Source organism: Bubalus bubalis, chromosome 12 (genome assembly GCF_019923935.1).
Source record: "Bubalus bubalis isolate 160015118507 breed Murrah chromosome 12, NDDB_SH_1, whole genome shotgun sequence".
NCBI lineage: Eukaryota > Metazoa > Chordata > Mammalia > Artiodactyla > Bovidae > Bubalus > Bubalus bubalis.
This window is the reverse complement of record NC_059168.1, coordinates 36496512-36519626: the sequence shown is the minus strand read 5'-3', so window position 1 is coordinate 36519626 and position 23115 is coordinate 36496512. Positions and strand designations below refer to the sequence as shown.

Below are 23115 nucleotides of genomic sequence, written 5' to 3'. Positions count from 1 at the left end.
TCTATTTATGGATATAGGAAAAAATTCTGAACCACAATGATATTATATAACTCATAGTCACAAATTTTCAATTTCAGTACTGATAATAATACAATATTATAAAAATGTGCTCATCATTTATTATTGAAACATCCTCTGCAGGACACTGAAAAATAATATGGATTTTTATAATAACTATTGACATTTTTATGTAGAAAAAAGTACTGAAGTACTATTAGTTTTTTCTACCATCAACTAGTTAACCTGACCTAGCAGAGACACTTAAACCTCTCTGCTGTAGATTATCACTTCTAACGAGAGATAGTCAGATTAGATTGTCCTTATGATCCATTCTAGCTGTAAAATACAGGATTCTGTTGGAAATTTTTTGTCTGAAATCAATGAACACACGTGGAGCTTTCTCATTTGTGTTAGGTAATTTGGATACTTGTCAGCGAAGAAGAATTCAAAGTGGTATACTTAAATTGTGCGAGATAAAAATACCAGTGCTATTTGAGCTAGAGCACCATATGTGAGGAAACACAATAGGATGCAAATTGCTCATCCAAAATGTTATAGATGCAGAAAATTGTCAACACTTTTTTTCGAACCATAGGAAAATGCCAAAAATAATGAAGGTGCGGTTGTATAACCTGATGGGAAAGCTGAGGCTCAGGAAGCTCCTGCTGCTTCTCAGTTCTTTCTTCAGTGATGGGATACAGGTGAGGATCTCAAGAAGACTGCAAATAAACAAAGCTATCTCTAACTTTATTTATTGTTTTAAAGGTAGGTTTTTTTTTGCCTCATTTACATTTGTTGTAAGGATTAAATTACAAAATACATGCAGATAACTTATCCTCATAAGCAAAGTGAAAAAAATACGAAAGTGTTAGTTGCTCAATTGTGTCCATTTGCAACCCCATAGACTGTAACCCTCCAGGTTCCTCTGTCCTTGGGATTCTCCAGGCAAGAATACTGGAGTGGGTTGCCGTTCCCTTCTTCAGGGGATTTTCCCCACCCAAGTTTCCTGCATTGCAGGCCAGTTCTTTACTGTCTGAGCCACCAGGGAGCATACATTAAAAACTGGCTGTTAGTATTCTTCCTGTTTTTATAGTTAATAGGATAGAAAATTCATGAAGTACATGCATTACATTGTCTTTATTTCATTACCTTAGACTATAAGACCTTTATTAAGCCAAAATACACATTAATTAATTTGAGGGCAATGGGAATGAGAAATGTTAGTGTTAGTTTTGTTTATCTTTGAGGATGGATAAGTTTGGATGAATTACAGATATAAAGTGAAGCGCTCAGTTGTGTCCAACTCTTTGTGACCCCATGGACTATACAGTCCATGGAATTCTCCAGGCTATAATAGTGGAGTGGTAGCCTTTCCCTTCTCCAGATATGAAAGGGACTGTTAATTTCCCTCTGGTCCAAGTTCAAAGTCAATTGATTATATAACAAGTAAGAAGTGTTGTGTCTCTTAAAAAGTAAAGATGCCTAGTATAAATCATATAGATCACTCCAATATAAGTGACCCTGGATGTATTCATGAGTGTGGATTTATTCATGTAGATGTATAATTTAAAACCTTAATTTTATGAAATTTCTTGAAATAACTAAAACAATTACAGCCTGGGTTACTCAAAAATCATTGTTAGAAATCAATAGTTAGGTAATTCACCTGACTGAAGGAAGAAGACTATATTTTATAAATTTGAAGGGTTCTATAATTTCATAACTCAAGATTCATTTTTAAATAATCCAACTGTGGTCATTCATATAGAAACTGTAACCAAGGATGAATGAAAGGCTAGTCTTGGGTGGCTAAAATAGTAGAGGGCCATTTTGGTACTGTTTTAAATAGAGTGATCATGTAGCTAAGATTTGTGAATAGTTGTGGACATATAGGCAACTTCACAGGTGACTCAGTGTAAAGAATCTGCTTGCCAACGCAGGAGATGCAAGAGATGTAGGTTCGATCCTTGGGTCCAGATGATCCCCTGGAATAGGAAATGGCACCTCACTCCAGTGTTCTTGCCTGGAAAACTCCATGGACAGAGAAGCCCAGCAGGCTACAGTCCATAGGATCACAGAGTTAGACATGACTGAACATGCATACATGCACACACACACACCACACACACCCCCCGACATAGAACCTCTTAAGGAAGGAACAATGCAAAATGAAACATGGTTGGGTGTTACCATTATCAAAAAGTTAGAAATCACTAGTCTAAGCTGTCATTTTGATGGTTTTCTGTTTTCATCTAGCTGCTTTTTAAGGCTATTTCCCTTTGTCTACTTGAAGACTTCCAGCGATACAGTCATTTTCCTTGCATGTTATTACCACATCTTACCTAATTATTGAGCTATCCAATATATATTGAGCTCCTTGTATATTCTAGCCTGTTCTCATAGGACCATGAGATTTTAGTCTATTCATTTGAGATTCTCAGCACCTAGAAAAGTACCTTGCATACAATACACCCTATGAGCAAGCTTGCCCCAGAAAAATTCTTCGTTATATAATACAAACTGTACATTACCTTTCATTTTCAAGTGTTTTATGGATACAAATTATAATTGCCCAACAAATTCCTTAGAGAATCTTGACATTTTAAAAATGGTAATTAAAATCACCTTTAAATTTAAAAGTTTTTTAAAACTGAAGTATAGTTGATTTATGATGTTTAAAACTACTTATTAAGCTAAGCAACTTAATATTCTTCAACTCCTGCCCATAAAAAAAATCTATCTTTGATCCTTTGGATGATACAAATTGCTATTCTCTGTGTTTTCCCTGGGGTAAAGAATGAATATTTATTGAACTTCAGAGTTAGTAGACCTGAGTTTAAATCCTAGCTCTGTGATTAAAGCCCTATGATTCTGGGTAAGTTATTTAAATTCTTTGAGGTTTAGATTTTGAATATGCCTCTTATTAATCTTTAAAAAATAAATGAATAAGAAAAGATCCTGAAAGATTAGGGATAAAAGCTTTTCTCTTGTAGGATTGTTATGTTAAATAAGATACGCATAAGGCATCTGGCACAAAGTGGGTGCTCAGTAAGTATGATTTCCCACCACTCTTCCCCATCTTTACCCCTTGTGGAAGATTACCCAGCTAGACAATGATACAGCTGGGATTTGGTTTCAGATCAGTCTCTTTTTTATACTACATTGCCTCTACATCTAGTTTCTCTACCTCTTCCTTTAAACCACAGCAGTAAAAATTGAACATAAGACTCTAAAAAAGGTTTTCCTAATGTCATTATGGTATTATGAGAGTAGGTAAAAATAACTGGGAAGGGTAAAAATTGGCCAGTGTTTTAGAAGTGGAAGCCTCCCAGACAGGAAGCTGCGCTTGGGGAGGAGACCATGATAACCACTCAGTTGTGGGGGAAGGGGAGTGAAAAGTGGACGTTTCCACTATCAACATGTAACATGTCACCATACACAGTGTGTTCTGGCAAGTGTGCAGCAGTTAGAGCTGATGTTTCGGTTCCATGGTTGGTAAAGCAGACCATAACAATCCAAGAATAAGCACACAATCACAGATCACCACCACTCCATGTAAACTCATGACTTTACGTGGTGCCACAATTTCAGACTATGCCAATGAACTGCTAAACAATAGTAATCATTTTTATATGGATGGATGGTCTATCATATGGACCTATGACAGATTAAAAACTACTTTCCTTCTGTACCAAAAGTGAAGAGTTAGGGGCTAACTTAAAGCTTCCATTTTAAAAAAAATTAAGGTAGGATATACCTAAAAGAAATCACAGTTGAGGTTGTAAATAGGAAACTCACTTTAAAAACACTTTTTAATTAATAAGGGTTAGTTTAGTTTACCTCAAATACCTCCTTCAGTTCAGTTTATACAGGCAAATTCATGCCCGACTCTTTGTGAGCTCATGGACTGTAGCCTGCCAGGCTGCTCTGGCAAGAATATTCTCCAGGCAGGAATACTGGAGTGGATTGCCATTCCCTTCTCCTAGACCTGTATCATTCCTTTCAAAGTGGTATGGGGGTTGGGGGAAGTTGGTATGGCAAATGACCATTTCACAAGTCATCACTCTTAAACTATTATTCTAACGTATCCTTTTCCCCTTATGTAACTATAATGGTATTATGTGCTTCAAGCTGTATTTAATTATTTCAGTATTTATAAGATTTGTAGAAGTTTGGGAACTTAACCATGTTTTTATCCTCTTATAGTAAGCCTGGGAGCAAACTATTTACCTATTTATCTGATTTAAGCTTTCTCTCTGCTTCTTTTCTTTCTTCCTTCCTTTCCTCCTTTCCTTCCTTCCTTCCTTCCTCTGCCAACCTCTGAGGCTTTAATAATGGGATGTAAGATTCAGGAAAAGAAATTTCACTGTATTTTAAGAGAAAGTAGGCAGCATTGCAAAAACTTGTTTGCCAGGTAGAGAATAGATATGGGAAATATCACAGTCTTTACTTAATATTTGGATAATGGCTACTCAAGCCCATGAGACTGCAGGGAAGACTTTTGAGCCGTTGTTGAAGGAAATGAATTACCACAATGAACAAGGGCCTGGGCTTCCTTGTTGGAAACCAAGATTGGTCAAGAGTAACCTTTCTGAGCCTCTGTGCCTTTGTCTGTACACTCAGATACTAACACCTACCCTACATGCTGCCACAGGGTTAAAGGCACATTTATACATGAAAGACCTTTGCTGAGCTTTTCTTTATTAAGTGCATCAGTTGGGCCATGCTGCTGCTGCTGCTGCTAAGTTGCTTCAGTCGTGTCCGACTCTGTGCGACCCCATAGACAGAAGCCCACCAGGCTCCCCGTCCCTGGGATTCTGTAGGCAAGAACACTGGAGTGGGTTGCCATTTCCTTCTCCAATGCATGAAAGTGAAAAGCGAAAGTGAAGTCGCTCAGTCGTGTCTGACTCTTAGCGACCCCATGGACTGCAGCCTACCAGGCTCCTCTGCCCATGGGATTTTCCAGGCAAGAGTACTGGAGTGGGTTACCATTGCCTTCTCCATAGTGGGGTCTTAACCTCACCCTCTTGGGGTTAGTTTCAAAGGATGAGGCAGCTCCCTGTGTGTTAAGTACAGTTTGTCTCAGCATGTTCTTTGGCAGCAGCCTCAGCTTAACTTTTGCTTTTTGTTTATATTTTAGGCTCTGTTTGTTTGTTGAGCCTGCTATTAATCCTCTATTTAAGCTATATTTTATCTGTGTGAGAATATTGGGCTGAGAAGCTCATACACAAGGTAATCTGCTCCAAACTCATATTTCTCCCTCTACAGACAGGCCAGAATAGTACAAAAGACAGGACCAAATAATTACCTTTAGACGTTTATTTTAACTGGAATATGAGTTAATTAGATTGGATGAGAACAGAAAGTCTCCCTTATGGGAAAAGAGAATGATTCTAAGTATGTTATTTCCCTAGTGAATGGTTGAGGTTACATAAAATAAAATATATAGAAGCTATGTAATTTTATCTTGGATATACTTCATGGGGTTATATCCCAAACTTTATTTTCTTCCTGTCATTTTCTCTTCATATATAGTAATGTGAGACTTGTGATTTTTTTTTTCTTATGGTGACTCTCTTTAAACTTTTTATTTTAACCTTCTCTAAGAATTTTTTATACTTTTTTACGTAGATTTATTACACTTTTTTTTCCCTGAACTGAATACAAGTGGGACTGAAATTCTACTTCCTATTTTTAATATTCTCTTTCCTCTCATTCAGTATTTGAAGGAATATAGCACAGTGGTTACATACTGTGTCCTGGAATTGAACTATCTCTTAGCAACATGACTTTGAGTAAGTTTTATTTTTCTGAATCTTAATTTCCTCAAAATAAAGTGGTAATAATGGCCCTCCCCTGCTTTCCTCATAGTGTTTTAGTGACACTAAAATTAGACCATCTGTAATATACTATCTGCCACGTGGTTGGTGCTCAGACACTAGTTATCTATTAGCATTACCATCAGGATATAAACGCCTCCAGAGTTGAAACTCTCATCTTCCCCTCTGTGTACCTACCCCCAGGCACAGTGCTTGGCATTCGGCAGATTCTAAGTAGATGCTCCTGAATAAGCAGCCAAAAAGTCCACAAGTTTTATGTAGTCCCTGCTCTTTCTCTTCCAGTCACTGGTTTCTCCCTGCTTCTGTAATCCTCCTAGTTACGGGTATCAGAGGCTGGACTCTTGGAGTATCCAAGACCTTCATATTTTTGGAGGTATAGTTGATATAAAATATTATATAAGTTTTAGGTGTACAACATAGTGATTCACAATTTTTAGAGGTTGTATTTGATGTATAGCTATTATAAAACATTGGTTATATTCCCTGTGTTGTATAATATATGCTTGTAGCTTACTTATTTTATACATAGTGGTTTGTACCTCTTAGCCTCCTGCCACTATCTTTCCCCTCCCCACTTCCCTGTCCTCACTGTTCATCACTGGTTTGTTCTCTATAGCTATGAGTCTGATTTTCTTTGTTGTTATACTCACTAGTTTATTTTTCTGATTACACGTTTAAGTGATAACATACAGTATTTGTCTTTCTCTGTCTGACTTATTTTACTAAGCATAATACCCTCCAGGTTCATCCATGTTATTGCAAATGGCAAAATTTCATTCTCTTATGGTTGAGGGGTATGTGTGTGTGTGTGTGTGTGTGTGTGTGTAGCATCTACGTTATCCATCTATTGATGGACACTTTAGATTGCTTACATATTTTGGCTATTGTAAATAATGCTGCTTGAACATTGGGGTGCATGTATCTTTTTGAATTAGTGTTTTTGTTTATTTTGCAGAAGAGACCTCTGTGTTTGATTGAGCAAGAAAGGTTTTTTGTTTTAATCAGACCATATATTTTTCCCTGGGTGTTATTTCAGCTGTCTCTTAGCTTCGGACTTCACACTCTCAGGAGGAATGAATCTTTGTCTTAGCACTGGCTGCATGTGCCTCACAGCCCCACAGTTTTGATCCTTTGGTCTAAATAGTGTATTCTTTTATCACAAACCATCTTCATTTCTGCTTTACTCTGTTTTGTGGATGTAGTTATGTGGTTATACTCCTCTTCCTTTGGGGAGAAGGAATTTATTTTCACCTTTGTCTGTGGATTAGAAGGAAACTTGCTGCATTTCTGGCACCCCGCGCTCCACCTGCTTTCATTGCCCTGGAGAACAAACTTGCTCAGCAGACTGTCAGGACAGGACCTTGACCGGGACAGTTTAGGGCGGGTTCACTGGATTAAAGGTCCATGCTCGGGGTGGCGCCTGCCCCTGCCCTCTCTTGTACTTCCTGTCTCCAGGAATTGGACCAACGAGACACGGTCTGTCTCAGCTGGCCTGGCCACCACAACCCTCCGTCTTCTACCTGCAGCTGGATGGACCTGACGCAGCAGTCATCCATGACCATGCAGCTATCTGGAGAGGACACAGAATTCAAGGGAGAGGGCATTGGAAGTAAGGGGGCTGACTTTGGCTTCCTGCTCTAAATGATTTTCTGTGATCCAGATTTTACTTGTAATCCACTTTTAGGTCCTTGTCCAGTTAATAAAATCAGTATTTTGTTTGCTCTTTGGCTGTGGTTTCTTGGCTGCATGCTCCTTCAGCAGAGAATTGCAGAAATGAGACCAAAGCCACATGCAAAACCAAATTGTCAACACCATTCTCCATCCAGTACAGCCTACTTCGCAGAACCCTTTTAGACAGCATTGTAAGGATCTTTTTCTCAAAATGGGTCTTTTTACAGCACTGAGGTACATAGCCTGATCTAATCCCCTCCCATTCATGTTGTTGACAAAGGAGAGAGTGCTGTCCTGGGGTTATGGGGACGGCTGAACACACGACCCTGGACACGGGACAGGACACATGAGACTGGCAGCAGTTAATTAGCCACATACGCTGGACATCACGCCATGAAGGACCGCATGGGAACAGAGTGGACAACCAGAGGCTGTGGGAGGCAGGCCTTCAGTGTCAAAAGAATATCACCCCTGGTTTCCACTGGAGGATGAGGCTGGCTGGTTTGAATAATTTTGCAGGCTGGCAGGGAACTGAAACTTGTTACTCAGGGATAAGCAAGAAGTGCATCTGGTCACTTGTAAGGAGGGTTGTTTTTCTACATGACCCTTTTCCTGGGAGCAGACTAGCAAAGAGAACTTAAGATTTATTGGCTATTTGAGACCCTCCTGATTTCATCAGATGTCAAGGAAGCACATAACATCAGGCCTTAATTCTAGGATTTACACCACAAAGACTATAGTACTATAACATTACTAATTACCTCAGAATTTCACTCTAGATGTGTGTTTGTGAATATCTTGTTTCCTATTGAAATTGTGAGCTACTCAGGCACAACCAGCATTTCAAAAACAATTCAGGTTATGGTTTGGGGAAAAAAAATAATTTGCATTAAAATGGTCTTTTGTCACATCTCAAAGTGCTATTTTCAAATTTAGTCACACAAATACCATTTAATACACCCAAGCTTTGTCTTTAGCATGGTTAGATTTTTTTAATGTAGCAAAACTTTTAGTAGTGAGGGATGTGCTGTGTAGAACTTAGACTTGTTTCTGTTAAGAGTTTGAACTCAGGCTGGCAACAATGCCCACATATACACAGATTACTGAATTAAAGACATGTGATATGCCATGGATTGACAGCTCTAATCATTTAGTTACCCACGTTTGCTGACATTTCAGAAAAGTTAATGGGTTTTTTCCCACTCTCTTTTCAAACAATGGGCGAAACAATAAAATGAATGGGACATTAACATTCTTTTAAAAATCAGAGTTAAGCTACAGCCTAAACACCAGAATGCTGATGTCTCAAATGTATTATTCAGACAGCATATTGTAGGCATGAATGGGGCCCATTAAGAGGTCTTACTGTTGCTAAATTGAAGTAGATTGGTTTGAAGAAGGAAATGTAAGGAGGTCATAGACAGATTGGAAGAATTTATAGTATATTCCCTCAACTTTCTAAAAACATCCAATATTAAATCAAATATTAATTTTATTCATCACAATTTAGGTCCATTAAACTAATTTATTTTCTATGATTATGAAAGTATTTATTAAAGTTTATACAACCTAAGTGCAAATTCTTCCCCTTTTAGTTATGATATACAATTAGACAAATGACTGGAAGTTTCAACATTTATTTGATTTTTATATTGTCAAAGAAATCCATGATGTCTCTGAGATAGAATATCTTTTCTGTATTTCTTATAAATAATCCTATTGAGATCCATCACAGAACAAACAAAATATTATTAAAGAAGCTACTGATTTCACTTTAACGTGAAAACTTAAAACTGAACTCCTTTAATTAAAAAGAGATTTCCGTTGCTAAACTCTGTTGGTATAGAAATTTCTATCCAGAGATTAAACACTACTTTTAGAGATTACGTGCTAATTCAGTTTTTAAAGCATTAGAGTTTAATTCTAAAAACTTTCTGGTGAAATCACCACTTATCAGTCCAAATTAGGTATTAGGAATTTAATGCTTACATTTTTAAATGGATGTTTTCATATTATAAAAGGAATACATAGTTATTCTAGAAAAATTTGATGGACATATATATAAATCAAAATCTTACAAGCTGGAGTCAACCACTGTCCAGTTTCAGCGGATTTGTTTCCATTTTCCCCCATCAATCTCGGGCTGTACTGTCCAATATGGCAGCCGCTAGCTGCATGTAACCTCGCCTCCCTGAGCCCCATACTCTCTCTCTCTGCTCTTTAGCAAGGCATCCAGGTGCTGTTTGAATTCCCTCTTTCTGCTCCTGCAGTCTGGAAATCACCTGTAGGCAGAAATTGTGGCAGTTTTAGGACTAACTTCATTTGCTCCTCTTTTTCTCAAGGATCACAGTCACATGCTGCCTCTTGTCCACTGTCCGACAACAGTTTGTCCAGTGTTCTGGTTGTTTACAAGGGAAGGTTAAGTCCATAGGTTTTGTCACTTTATTCTATGTGTCTATTACAATTGGCATATGTTTGGCTTATGTGAGGGCTTTTAATAAAGGAATTTGACCTATTTTTTATATATTATCATGAATATATGGTGGCATGAGTGATAAAGAATCTGCCTGCCAGTGCAGGAGACATAGGAGTTCAATCCCTGGATCAGGAAGATCCCCTGGTGTAGGAAGTGGCAACCCACCCCAGTATTCTTGTTTGGAAAGTCCCATGGACAGAGGAGCTAGGCATACTAAATCCATGGGGTTGCAAAGAGTCGGACATGACTGAGCACACACACACACATCGTGAATATGCAGTCTTAAAACTGTCATCTTAGTTTAAGCCCTGGGAGGAATATTTCTTTTCCTATATTTAATTCAACAAGTACTATTAAGTGCTTACTATGGCCATTCATTATTGTAGATGCTGCAGATAAGGAGATAAAGTAGGGTACAAACTTACACAAATTCCTGCCTTAATGTAACTTACACTGTGGTGAAAGAAAATAAGTATTAATAAAATATGGAATAGTAATTAGTTAGATGGTAAAAAGCACTGTGAAGATAGTAAAGAAGAGCATTAGATAAGGAGTTCAGGGAGTGAGTATTTGACAGTTTAGGGAAGGGAAGGGAAAGATTCACTGATAAAGTGACATTTACCCAGAGAGCAGAAGGAAGTGATGTCTGTGGATGTCTGGGAGAAGAACATTCAGTTCAGAGGAGACAGTAAGTAGAAAGACCTGGGGGCAGAGGGTGCCTGGGTGTTCAAGGAACAGCACAGAATTCCGTATGGCTAGAGCAAGGAAACATGGGAGAGAGTAGCACGAGGTAAGGTCAGCGAGGCCGGATTGTTTAGGGCCCAGGAATGATTTTGGTTTTTACTGAGAGTAAAGTAGATTACTGTCAGAGAGTTTCGAGCTGAGAAGTGACATGATCTGATTTCCATTTTAATAGTATCTCTCAGTGTTGTGTTGAGTTTGGACAGAAGAAGGGAAAAGGTGGAAGCAGGAAGTTCAAGGAAGAGGCTATTATATGGTGACTGAGATCAAGGGTATTGCCTTAGAGTTAGAGATACTTGGATTTGAGCATAAATTGTTAAACTTTTTACTATGGAATATGTAAACAAAAGGAGAGGGAATGGTCTGAGGATCTCCTATGACCCACTAAAGAGGAACTAAAGAGCCTTTTGATGAAGGTGAAAGAGGAGAGAGGGAAAAGCTGGTTTAAATCTCAGCATTCAAAAAATGAAGATCATGGCATCTGGTTCCATCACTTCATGGCAAATGGATAGGGAAAAAAATGGAAACAGTGACAGATTTTATTTTTCTGGGCTTCAAAATCAGTGCAGATGGTGACTGCAGTCGTGAAATGAAAAGATGCTTGCTCCTTGGAAGAAAAGCTATGACAAACCTAGACAGCATGTTAAAAAGCAGAGACATCACCTTGCCGACAAAGGTCCGTATAGTTAAGGCTATGGTTTTTCCAGTATTCATGTACGGATGTGAGAGCTGGACCATGAAAAAGGCTGAGCACTGAAGAATTGATGCTTTTGAACTGTGGTGCTGAAGACTCTTGAGAGACCCTTGGACAGTAGTAAGATCAAACCAGTCAATCGTAAAGGAAATCAGTCCTGAATATTCATTGGAAGGACTGATGCTGAAGCTGAAGCGCCAATATTTTGGCTACCTGATGTAAAGAGCCAACTCATTGGAAAAGACCCTGATGCTGGGAGAGATTGAAAGCCGGAGAAGGGAGTGACAGAGGATGAGATAGTTGGATGGCATCACTGACTCAATGGACATGAGTTTGAGCGAACTCCGGGCGAAGGTGAAGGACGGGCAATTTTGGTGTGCTGCAGCCCACGGCATTGCAAAGAGTCGGACATGACTTAGCGACTGAACAACAATGACCCATTTTAGTGGTTGTCAACTCATGTTTCATCTTGTTTTACCTATAGCTCAATCCACTTCCTGGCCCGTCCTTCCTCCCGCTGGATTATTTTTAAATAGGTGATGGACATTTGAAGACAACAACAGAAAGAAGCCAATGATTTTTTTTTTTTTTTGCCCTGAGTTTTTACCTTTAAGCATCTCAAAATAAAGTGTTGCCACCATCTACAAAGGTGTAGAGTTTGTAGGAGGAGCCATCGGCTAAGGTGGAATAAGTCTACGGGAGAAGTAAATTTGGAACTCAGTTTGGGACATCAAAATTTGAAATGCCTAATAGAAGTCCAGTCGGAAATGTCGAGTAGGCTCTTGGTTAGATGAACCCTAAGTTGAGAGAATAAGCCTGGATGTGACATGGCAGTTTTGTAGTTGTCCACAGGTACATAATACTTGAATTTATGAGACTGGGTGATATTGCCAAAACGATAAGTACAGATTCAGAGGAGGAGATGTCCAGGGCCTGAGTTCTCAGATTCTCCAAAGTTAAGAGATTGAAGAAATGAGGAAGAATCACACAAAAGAAGACTGAAAGGGTGTGAATACTGAGGTAAAAGGAAAGTCAAGTCAGTGTGTGATGTCCAGGAAACCAAGTGAAAACAAGTGCTGATAGTTAAAGAGGAAGACGGAGAACTGACCAGTGGACTTAGAAACTCTGAAATGAAGTCATGAGGAATGTTGGTTGACAGGTGGGGGAACATGGTGGAAACAGATTCAAGAATGGCAGGATTGGATTACAGCAGGTATAGACACTGATTTTCCGGGGGATTGTCTGTAAATGGAAGAGGTATGTGATTGTAATTCCAAGAGTCAAGAGAGGGAGAAATGACAGCACTGTGCGTCAACTACTGGGAAAGATTCATTCAGTGGGAAACAAAAACTGACGATGTGAAAGTGAGAAGGGCAGGGACAGCATCCTTGAGGTTATGGCGTCCAGGTGTCCAGACAGTTCACCTGTGGTAACAGGAAGGAAAGTAGAAGTGCTTGGGCACAAACGTGGGTAGGTAAGTAAATGCGTAGGTAAGTAGGTCAGTCAAGTAGTAGAAGCTTGTGGAAGTTCTCTTCTGCTGGAAACAGAAATCAAAGCCAAGGCTGTGAGTAAGGAGTAAGTATGGACAGGTTGTCTAGGAGGGTGGGAGAGTGAATGGATTAGAGACGCAGAACAGTTACTGGGCAGCAAATAGGTCCTTTCTGAAGTGAATGCTAGAGGGTTTTTCTTAATAATTTTTTACCCAGGCTTTATGTATGGGGCCTCTTTTCAGTAAATTTTGCATAAAACCTAAGTTGTTCCTAACAGTTTAACTTTATACTGTATAGTTTATAGTTATATATGATAACCCAAGAAAGTTTTCTTCTATCATAACTGATTTTTCCTTTTGTTTCAATTATTTTGGCTTTTCCCCCATGAATTTCTATCACTGATTTTTTGATGGGCTCATTGACCTGCTCTCTTTTTTCTATATTAATAATTTGCTTTTTCACATTTTCATCTCCTTTTCCTGATGAACTTTCTAGATTTATTCTCTGGACCAGAGGTTCCTAAAACTGCCAGCTTATCAAAATCACCCGGGTACATTTTTAAACATGCAGATTCAGGGACAAAACCCATAGAAGTCCTAAGTAATTCTGACAAGCAGCCAGGTTTGACAGACACAGGTCTATATCACTATTGAACTTTGCCAGTTACTAATTCCAGGATGTATTACAATTCTCCTGTTCCTTTTTAGGTTTCCTATAGTCTGTTCATGGCTTAGTGTGTGAGTATATGTGTGTTGCTACCTGTCTTCGGAATATAATTTTTATATCCGATCAGTCGTGTCCAACTCTTTGCCACCCCATGGACTATACAGTTCCTGGAATTCTTCAGGCTGGAGTACTGGAGTGGGTAGCTTTTCCCTTCTCCAGGGGATCTTCCCAACCCAGGGATCAAACCCAGGTCTCCTGCATTGCAGGCGGATTCTTTACCAGCTGAGCCACAAGGGAAGCCCAAGAATACTGGAGTGGGCAGCCTATCCCTTCTCCAGCGGTCGGATTACTGACCCAGGAATTGAACCGGGGTCTCCTGCATTGCAGGTAGAGTCTTTACCAACTGAGTTATCAGGGAAGCCCTTATATTCAACTAATTTTCCTTAATCCATATCTTTTTTTTTAATTTGAACATATTCTCCCCAATGGCTCCCTGCTCCTCTTGCAAAGATCAACATTCATTTTACCCTATTGAGGACATATGCAGATGTTTCCTTAAATTTTATTTTTTCCTATAGTAACACTGAGATAGGTACTTCCTCTGACTCTAAAGGCTGTTATTCCATTTACTTTGGCTATAGTGCTTTTTTGAATTTCAAGGCTGACTTTTTTTCCCATTTATTCATCTTTGAATGAAAAGAGTTTGGTTATACACTGGCATTTGCCAGAAGATGGAGTGAATCCCTCTTTGGTCTAAAACCTGAGAATGGTTGATCTGCCCTAACCCAGTATTTTATTGTTGTTTTGCTAAGAGATTTTTCAGAAACTTTAAATTAAAAAAAAAAAAAGATGAGATACATCATAGATACAGGGTATATAAAATCATGTATAAAGTCTGAATAATAATAAAAGGAGCCCTTGTAAGGTTACATTTCCTTGGCTTCCTTGCTTTAAGTAAAGGGACTACCCAGTTAGCTACTACCTGTTCCTTCTCTCTTATGTGTGCTATGATTTAGTTTTGTTATCCTAAATAATGGAGAAGGAATAGTGGTTGGGATGAGAGAAGGGTGCATTCTTTTTTTGCTACCCTGGAAAATAATACCTGAGCAGAAGGATTTCTGTGTCATCTTTTTCTGATTGGTGTAGATGTTGCAGCTTGGAAATAATTGTGCATACCATCTACCACTTTATACCAATTTCCTGGCTAAATATTGCAGGCATGATTCTTCTTAATCCAGATTGATATGCACTGAATTCAGTGGAAATTCAGCCTTAATGCAAATGATCGAATGACTGACTCTGATCCTGCTCTTTAGAATAGTTTTGAAACAGATACTCCATTTCCAATATGATGAATTTCATGCATCTTTTCCTTCTCTATGTGTCCTCTAGTATTAAAAAAAAAAAAAAAAAACTAGAAGGAAAAACAAAAAGATGCCACAATTAGAAACTTGTATTCACTGATTCTTGCATAGTTCATGGTGGCAATATGGAAAATAAAACTAATGAAAGAAAAATGTAGTTTGAGGATGAAATAAGTATCTTGGACATTCAACCAAGAATGTTTACCCTCCTTTCAGCAGAGGAGAAGTTGTAAGTCTTGCTCTCTAGAAGGGGCAAGAACCCACCTTATAGAAAAATCTGCTAGTGAGATCACAGAGTAACTAGACTTTTTAATGCTAAAATTTTAAATTTTTATCAGACTTTGGTTTTATTGAAGACCACTTGAACCTGTTAAGAAAAGGAAAATTACCTTTTATACATGATTCTAAGTGTTAGGTTGACATCTCCAAGATATCCTTATAAAGTTCGTTCAGTTCAGTTCAGTCCCTCAGTCGTGTCCGACTCTTTGCGACCCCATGAATCTCTGCACGCCAGGCCTCCCTGTCCATCACCAACTCCCGGAGTTCACTCAAACTCATGTCCATCGAGTCAGTGATGCCATCCAGCCATCTCATCCTCTGTCATCCCCTTCTCCTCCTGCCCCCAACCCCTCCCAGCATCAGAGTCTTTTCCAATGAGTCAACTCTTCGCATGGGTGGCCAAAGTATTGGAGTTTCAGCCTCAGCATCAGTCTTTCCAACGAACACCCAGGACTAATCTCCTTTAGAATGGACTGGTTGGATCTCTTTGCAGTCCAAGGGACTCTCAAGAGTCTTCTCCAACACCACAGTTCAAAAGCATCAATTCTTCGGTGGTCAGCCTTCTTCACAGTCCAACTCTCACATCCATACATGACCACTGGAAAAACCATAGCCTTGACTAGACGGACCTTTGTTGTCAAAGTAATGTCTCTGCTTTTGAATATGCTATCTAGATTGGTCATAACTTTCCTTCCAAGGAGTAAGCGTCTTTTAATTTCATGGCTGCAGTCACCATCTGAAGTGATTTTGGAGCCCAAAAAAGTAAAGTCTGACACTGTTTCCATTGTTTCCCCATCTATTTGCCATGAAGTGATGGGACCAGATGCCATGATATTCGTTTTCTGAATATTGAGCTTTAAGCCAACTTTTTCACTCTCCTCTTTCACTTTCATCAAGAGGCTTTTTAGTTCCCTTTCACTTTCTGCCATAAGGGTGGTGTCATCTGCATATCTGAGATTATTGATATTTCTCCCGGCAATCTTGATTCCAGCTTGTGCTTCTTCCAGCCCAGCGTTTCTCATGATGTACTCTGCATAGAAGTTAAATAAGCAGGGTGACAAGATACAGCCTTGACGTACTCCTTTTCCTATTTGGAACCAGTCTGTTGTTCCATGTCCAGTTCTAACTGTTGCTTCCTGACCTGCATGTAGGTTTCTCAAGAGTCAGGTCAGGTGGTCTGGTATGCCCATCTCTTTCAAAATTTTCCACAGTTTATTGTGATCCACACAGTCAAAGGCTTTGGCATAGTCAATAAAGCAGAAATAGATGTTTTTCTGGAACTCTCTTGCTTTTTCAATGATCCAGTGAATGTTGGCAATTTGATCTCTGGTTCCTCTGCCTTTTCTAAAACCAGCTTGAACATCTGGAAGTTCACGGTTCATGTATTGCTGAAGCCTGGCTTTGAGAATTTTGAGCATTACTTTACTAGCATGTGAGATGAGTGCAGTTGTGCGGTAGTTTGAGCATTCTTTGTCATTGCCTTTCTTTGGGATTACATTAAGCCACTAATTATATTTTTGTATTTCCTCTTGCATCTTTTTTTATTTTAGCAACATCAAAATAGAAAAGACAACAGAATATTAATTTCAGAAATATTTTAACTACTTTGGACCTTTATGAAGGCCACTATGAAAATTAAAAATGTATTTCTAGTACTCACTTGTCACAATAGTGAAAATGTCTGCAGGTCAAGTACACCTACCACACTGACTTGACAAGAGTGATCAAGAGAATGGGCAATGCATTTGAGTTTAGCACTTATAAAGATTTAGAAAAGACCCAAGGTACTAGATTTGGTGTCTTTGTTGTTTCTTTGTTTGAGGCAGAATTAATCTCAAACTATGTCTTCTGGAGAATCCTAATATAGGAAAGAAAGGAGAGTAGGGCTGCTCTTCTTGGGGCTCTCAGCTGTCCAGCTTCCTCATTCCCCTTCAGTAGCTTTCCTTCTACCTCCTGGGAGGTCTCTGTCTTAATGGGAATCCTGGGAGAAGTCCCAGTTCAGTCCAACTTCTTGACTTTGTGATTGAGGGCACCTAGGCACACAGTTAATCCCTGGGTGGGCTGAGCCCAGAATGCAGGTCTCCTGATTCCTAGACCAGAATACCCTCTACCATACCATGGTGCCTATTTTCAGTTCCCGAAATGAGTTCCAGACATGAAAATCTTGTCCTCTACTATATGAAAAATATTTCCAAATACAAGATAATTTTTAAAAATGGATTGTTTTTTGTCTATATGAGTTTAGAGACATGTGCTTCTGAAAGATCCCTTTGATAGAGTTGAAAATGTTTCATTGTAAAAATGGTGACCACCTTCCAGCAAAGTCAAACTACTGAGGGTTGTTGCCATATCCACACCCATCGCTTAGTTTCCCCTTTTAGTGCTCTTTGTTACCACAAGGGCCTACTTTTGAAGCACAAGCCTTCTTCAGGCTGCAAGGAATTCCCCTTTACCGAGAGATTCCCAGTCTTTGATGAAACTTCAATTGCATTTTCTCAAGCTTAGAAGCCTAATAGCTTTCCTAATAGAAGAATCTCCTGTTTCTACCACACCCTTATTGCTTCTGTGTGCCCAACTTGCTAAAGGATCCATCTTTCACATCTTCCCTGGTAGCTTAGCTGGTAAAGAATCTGCCCGCAATGCGGGAGACCTGGGTTCGATCCTTGGGTTGGGAAGATCCCCTGGAGAAGGGAAAGGCTACCACTCCAGTATTCTGGCCTGGAGAAATCAATGGCCAGTATAGTCCATGGGGTTGCAGAGTCAGACAGGACTGAGCGACTTCACTTTTCAGTTTACAGTCAAGAGCTTTACTTTTCAGATTAGCTTTTTAAAAAGGCATTTTTATATAAATATAAAACATAGTTACCTGCTTTAACAAATCATATTCCCCTAATTCCAGTGTGTTGCTTCTTGAGGAGGGTATTGGCATGTGGAGTGTAGAGACTCCCAGGTGACAGTCACTGGAGTAGAAACTCATCTTTTGCTTAGTTGTTTTATTCTTCCTTTTAAAAAAAAAAAAATGCCCAATTTTGGAAAAATTAAAGCTATCAAGGTTTGTTATGAAACAAAATATGTTTAATACGATAAATTATATAACATATTAAGATAAAATATGATATGTAAATTTAAAAGTTCCTGCATAAGTTCAGTATGAAATTTGCCATATTAACTTCACTGTTAGGATGTGCTGTCTGGTCTTGATAACACATTTTTAAAATTGCTTTACCTTTTTTCTCTTTCTATCCACTCATAACCACCCATTTTTAATCATTATCTACAACATTTTTCATCCAGTAATAGAACTTAGTTCTGTATTAATCATTAAGCAGCCTTGACTAATGTGATTCACTTTGTGCAGTCAGAAGATTGTGCTAGCAGAGTGTGATTTTCTTAGGAAGAGAGCAGGGAAGGGAACTACCAGAGGAAATCAGGGTAATAAAAAGTGACATATTGGTGTCACTTCTGAGATTGCATTTTTCTAGAAGCATTTAGCCTTTCTGTGTGTAAAGAGATACAGATTTCATTTTCAACTTGACTGTAAGAAATGTCTGTTTTACTTTAAGTCAAATTGAGCCTGCCTCAAGCCCCATTCTGGCTGGGAGGTGGGAAGTTGAATCTTTCATCCTCAAAAGGATCATGTAATAAAGAGTCTAAAGGAAACAGAACGTTGAGGAAAGACTTCTCTGGTCTCTTGTCCATACCAGTTCCATGACTGCTCTCCAGGCCACCATGTTCACTGGTAGCCAGGATGTCTTGCAGCATCTGTGGGGTAGCAATCTTGCTAGGGCTGGGAGCCCCTGCACCTTGCATCCAGCTTCTCTGCGTGGACCATAGCTATTCTCTTCTCTGTTTTGGCATCCCCTCAGAGGTGCTATTGGGGAGAAAGGGGAAGGTCTCCATCTCTTGGGACATCCATTGCCTTTGAAGTCTTGGACCATCTCCTTGTCCCCTTTGCTTTTGGCACTTCTGCTTCTCTTTTACCTGCTAAAGGGGTAGTGTTTGTCTTTTTCCTCAACTCACAACATAATGCCCCCTTTAAAATGAAATCTTGGAAGAAAAGTTGTCTTCAGGGGATCTGGCACCAAAACCCTTCTTGAGACAAAGGAACTCAATGACTTGTCTACCTTCCTTGAACCAGAAGTAGCGAAATAGAGCAAAACCCAAGTGAATAACACAACAGAGTCTCCTCTACATGATGAGGATATTAAAACAATAGGAAAGCTCTTTATTCCTTTAAGGGTATTTGGAAAGTTTAAAAAAATCTTTGTCATTCTCTAATGGCATGTTCTCTTATGTACATTTGATATCGGTATTATCATCAAATTAATCATTGTGAGTGAACAAAGGCAGCCCATGCTTCATCTCCTTGCAGCAGATAGAGAAGAGTGGCCTGAAGTCTTTCTCTATGCCATGGAGTGTAGCAATAGAATTTTGCTCCATAGATAGAAGAATGGCTTCTAGCTTGCATTCCCAAGGCATTTGAAATTATTGGACAATTGCAGGGGACGAGATCCAGGAGGCAAAGTGAGACCAAGCGTTCAGGGCTCCACAGAACCCCATTTTCAGTCATAATGGTTGCCCTTTTCCACTTGCTTTATGTATTAAATTCCATGTAAATTGGTTTAATGGATTCCATTGTTACAAAAAATTGGAAATCACTGAAGAAATATGTGAATATGTGTGTTAATCGCTCAGTCATGTCAGACTCTGTGACCCCATGGGCTGTAGCCCGTCAGGCTGCTCTGTCTATGGGATTCTCCAAGCGAGAATACTGGAGTGGGTAGCCATGCCCTTCTACAGGGGATCTTCTTTACCCAGGGATTGAACCAGGTTTCCTGCACTGCAGGCGGATTCTTCACCATCTGAGCCACTAGGGAAGGCCCCATGTAAGTATATATTGTACCTATAACATTTGAAATTCCCCAGTATTTGAGTTAAAGGTCTCCATTTCTCCAGAGTATAATTCTGTGGCGTAGAAATAAAACTTTCCCTTAAAGTACTATGTGGCTTAATTATCATCTGTATGTGAGAATCCCCAGATGACAGGCCAAATTTCGGGGATGTGATATGCTGTGCTAAATTGCTTTAGTGGTGTCCCACTCTGTGTGACCCCCATGGACTGTGGCCCACCAGGCTCCTCTGTCCACGGGACTCTCCAGGCAAGAATACTGGAGTGGGTTGCCATGCTGTCCCTCCTCCAGGGGATCTTCCCAATTCAGGGATTGAACCCACATTTCTTAAAGTCTCCTGCATTGGCAGGCGGGTTCTTTACCACCAGTGCCACCTGGGAAGTCCCCAAATTTGGGGGAACAGTGTGATTTATTTAGACTCTCAGTCCCTTTTCTGGTTCATAGGGCATCCATTATGGGTAGTTGCAAATATAAACCTTGCTGCTTGCCGTATTCTACCATTGTCCTTTCTTCACTCCTCTGTTCACCATACAGAAGATTATGGTTCCTAGAAAGCATTAAGCAGCTCCGATAGAAGTACTGAATCATGTTCTCATTCAACCAGAGTTTTTAAAGTTAACTCTTTATTGATTTTAAGACTATGCTGATCGTCATATACATTTATATCAAACTACTGGTTATTTTGCTGTTGTTAAACAAAGTATTCAACTTTAACAACAAATTATTATTCAGAGGTTTCAGAACTCAATTCAGATAATATCCCCAAATAATTTTTAAGTGGTTAACTTATTATTTTATGTCCAGCCAAATAACATGTATGTCATAATATTCATTAGAATTAAAGATTCCATGAGACAAGTTTAAACAAAATATTCATATTAAGTATTTTGTAATGACACTTAAAATTTTAGAATGCTAAATTTGGCTTGTTAAAAACATTGTTGAGTAAAACTATTTCATTGGCAACCATTTTTAGTAACATAATGTTGCAGCTTTTGGAACAAAAAGTTTCTTTTTTTATCCTATTCTGCTACTGTCACTCTAGTATGCATACTTAAGAATACAGTCTATTCTATTGTACTGTAGAATACAGTCTATTCTATTGTACCGTATAAGCATTACAATTTTAATTTCGCTCCTATTAGTATCGAATATTAAAACTAGAGTATTCAAGTTTAGAGATGGTTTTTTCATTGGAAAAGTTCGTGCGGTCAATGCGAGAACTAGGACTTCCAACCTTGCTCAGCCAGGACTTCCTACAAAAAATAAATAAATAAAAATTAGCATTTTAGTATATATGGACTAGCTGAAATGATCCCACAATGACTGTGATCCCACATAAACAATGGGAGTGTATGTTTAATAAGCAAGTTTTGCATGTAATATAAAAGATATACATGACATCTCTCTCTCAAAGTTGTTCAGTCATGTCTGACTCTTTGTGACCCCATGGACTGTAGCCCACTTGGCTCCTTTGTCCTTGGAATTCTCCTAGTAAGAATACTGGAGTGGGTAGCCATCCCTCCTCCATGGGATCTTCCCAACCCAGGGATGGAACCTCTGTCTCTCACATATACATATATATATATATAATTATATATACAGTATAAATTTTATATCAAAATATCATAGAGTTTAACATATAATCAAATGTGGGCAAAGAAGAGCTAATGACCAATTAAGCATAGTCAACTCCTGATGATTTCATTGTGGAGTAATTTCCCTCCTTTTAAAATATCCAAGGTCATTATTACTTAGCTGTTATATGCAACAACATAAAAATATTTTTTATAAAGAATAAAACAATTCACCATGGGTTTTTCTTATTACCCAGCACATGGTAGATTATATATGCAGGATGAGAGAGAGAGAATAAAAAATGTGATTTTTCTGTAAATATTTGAACAAAATTAGATGAACATCTTTTCTTAAACCATTTTGAATATATATATATATATGCAGGATGAGAGAGAAAGAATAAAAAATAAATGTGATTTTTCTGTAAATATTTGAACAAAATTAGACGAACATCTATTCAAAAACCATTTCATATCACATATTAGCAAAGTAACTGCATTAAAGAGACAAATGTTCTGAAATTTCCTTTGCTTATACAGTACAATCTTTTTTCTTAATTTAGTAGTGATACTGTTTGCCTAATTTATACATTTGGGTACTTACCTGAGATGCTTCATATAAAATAAGATTGCTGTAATATTGCTGACACCTTAGATATTTTAAGGATATTCAAGAATCTTTCTACCTATTAATAATTAGTTGGGATGAAAATTAAGTGGGACTGCAGGTTAATAATAAGCATTTTGGTACAGTTGATAGCTGTTATCCCAGTTGTTGTAGAAACAGTAAGTTTCCTCATATCCCTAAAGGCCTTTGAGGCTGTGAAACTAGTGCTGTGTATAGCTATGCAGTATTGTATGTACCAATCTCAATAACCTTGAATTAAAAATACTTCCTAAGCTACAGTTGTCTGATTAGCTGAAAATTACTCTTAACAGGCTGGAGACGAATTCCAGTGATTCAAATTGCCCTATGCTATTTATGTGTTTTTATCTTTTTGGCTGTACTGGGTTTCCATTGCTGCGCGGGCTTTTTTCCAGCTGCAGGGAAAGGGGGCTACTCTCTAGTTGCGGTGCGCTTGCTTCTCACTGCGCTGGCTCCTCTTGTTGCAGAGATGGGCTCTAGGATGCACGGGCTTCAGTAGCTGTGGCTCTTGGGCACAGGCTCAATAGCTGGAGCACACAAGCTTAGTTGCTGCGCAGCATGTGGGATCTTCCTGGACCAGGGATTGAACCTGTGTCTTCTGCATTGGCAGGTGGATTCTTTACCACTGAGCCACCAGGGACGCTTGCCCTTACGCTACTTAACTCTTCAATTACTATTGGAGTATAGTTGATTTACAATATTAGTTTCAAGTGTACAACACAGTGATTCAATATTTTTATAGACTAAACTCCATTTAAAGT

The 23115-nt window shown here is 38.8% G+C and overlaps 1 protein-coding gene and 1 long non-coding RNA gene across 7 annotated transcripts in view; one reads left to right on the top strand and one right to left on the bottom strand.

The window, feature by feature from the left end:
* The first annotated feature begins 5124 nt into the window (after positions 1-5124).
* Positions 5125-6934, top strand: LOC123464763. The gene is made up of 3 exons (XR_006639788.1): positions 5125-5232; positions 5721-5795; positions 6796-6934. It is a non-coding gene; the product is annotated as an uncharacterized LOC123464763 (long non-coding RNA).
* Positions 6935-7704: 770 nt separating this feature from the next.
* The window catches only part of ACYP2 (acylphosphatase 2), a 193203-nt gene continuing 177792 nt past the window's right edge, over positions 7705-23115 (bottom strand). For 4 of the 6 annotated variants that reach the window (XM_044925908.2, XM_025261019.3, XM_025261020.3 and 1 more), the window contains one exon: positions 20738-21387. Coding sequence is in view for 4 of the 6 variants with exons in the window: in XM_025261019.3 (XP_025116804.1) it covers positions 21273-21387 (115 nt within the window). In the remaining 2 variants the exon portion in view is untranslated. Of the gene's footprint in view, positions 9794-18087; positions 18224-20737; positions 21388-23115 lie in introns of those variants that run through there. The other 2 variants (XM_044925910.2, XM_044925907.2) reach the window with 2 other exon arrangements.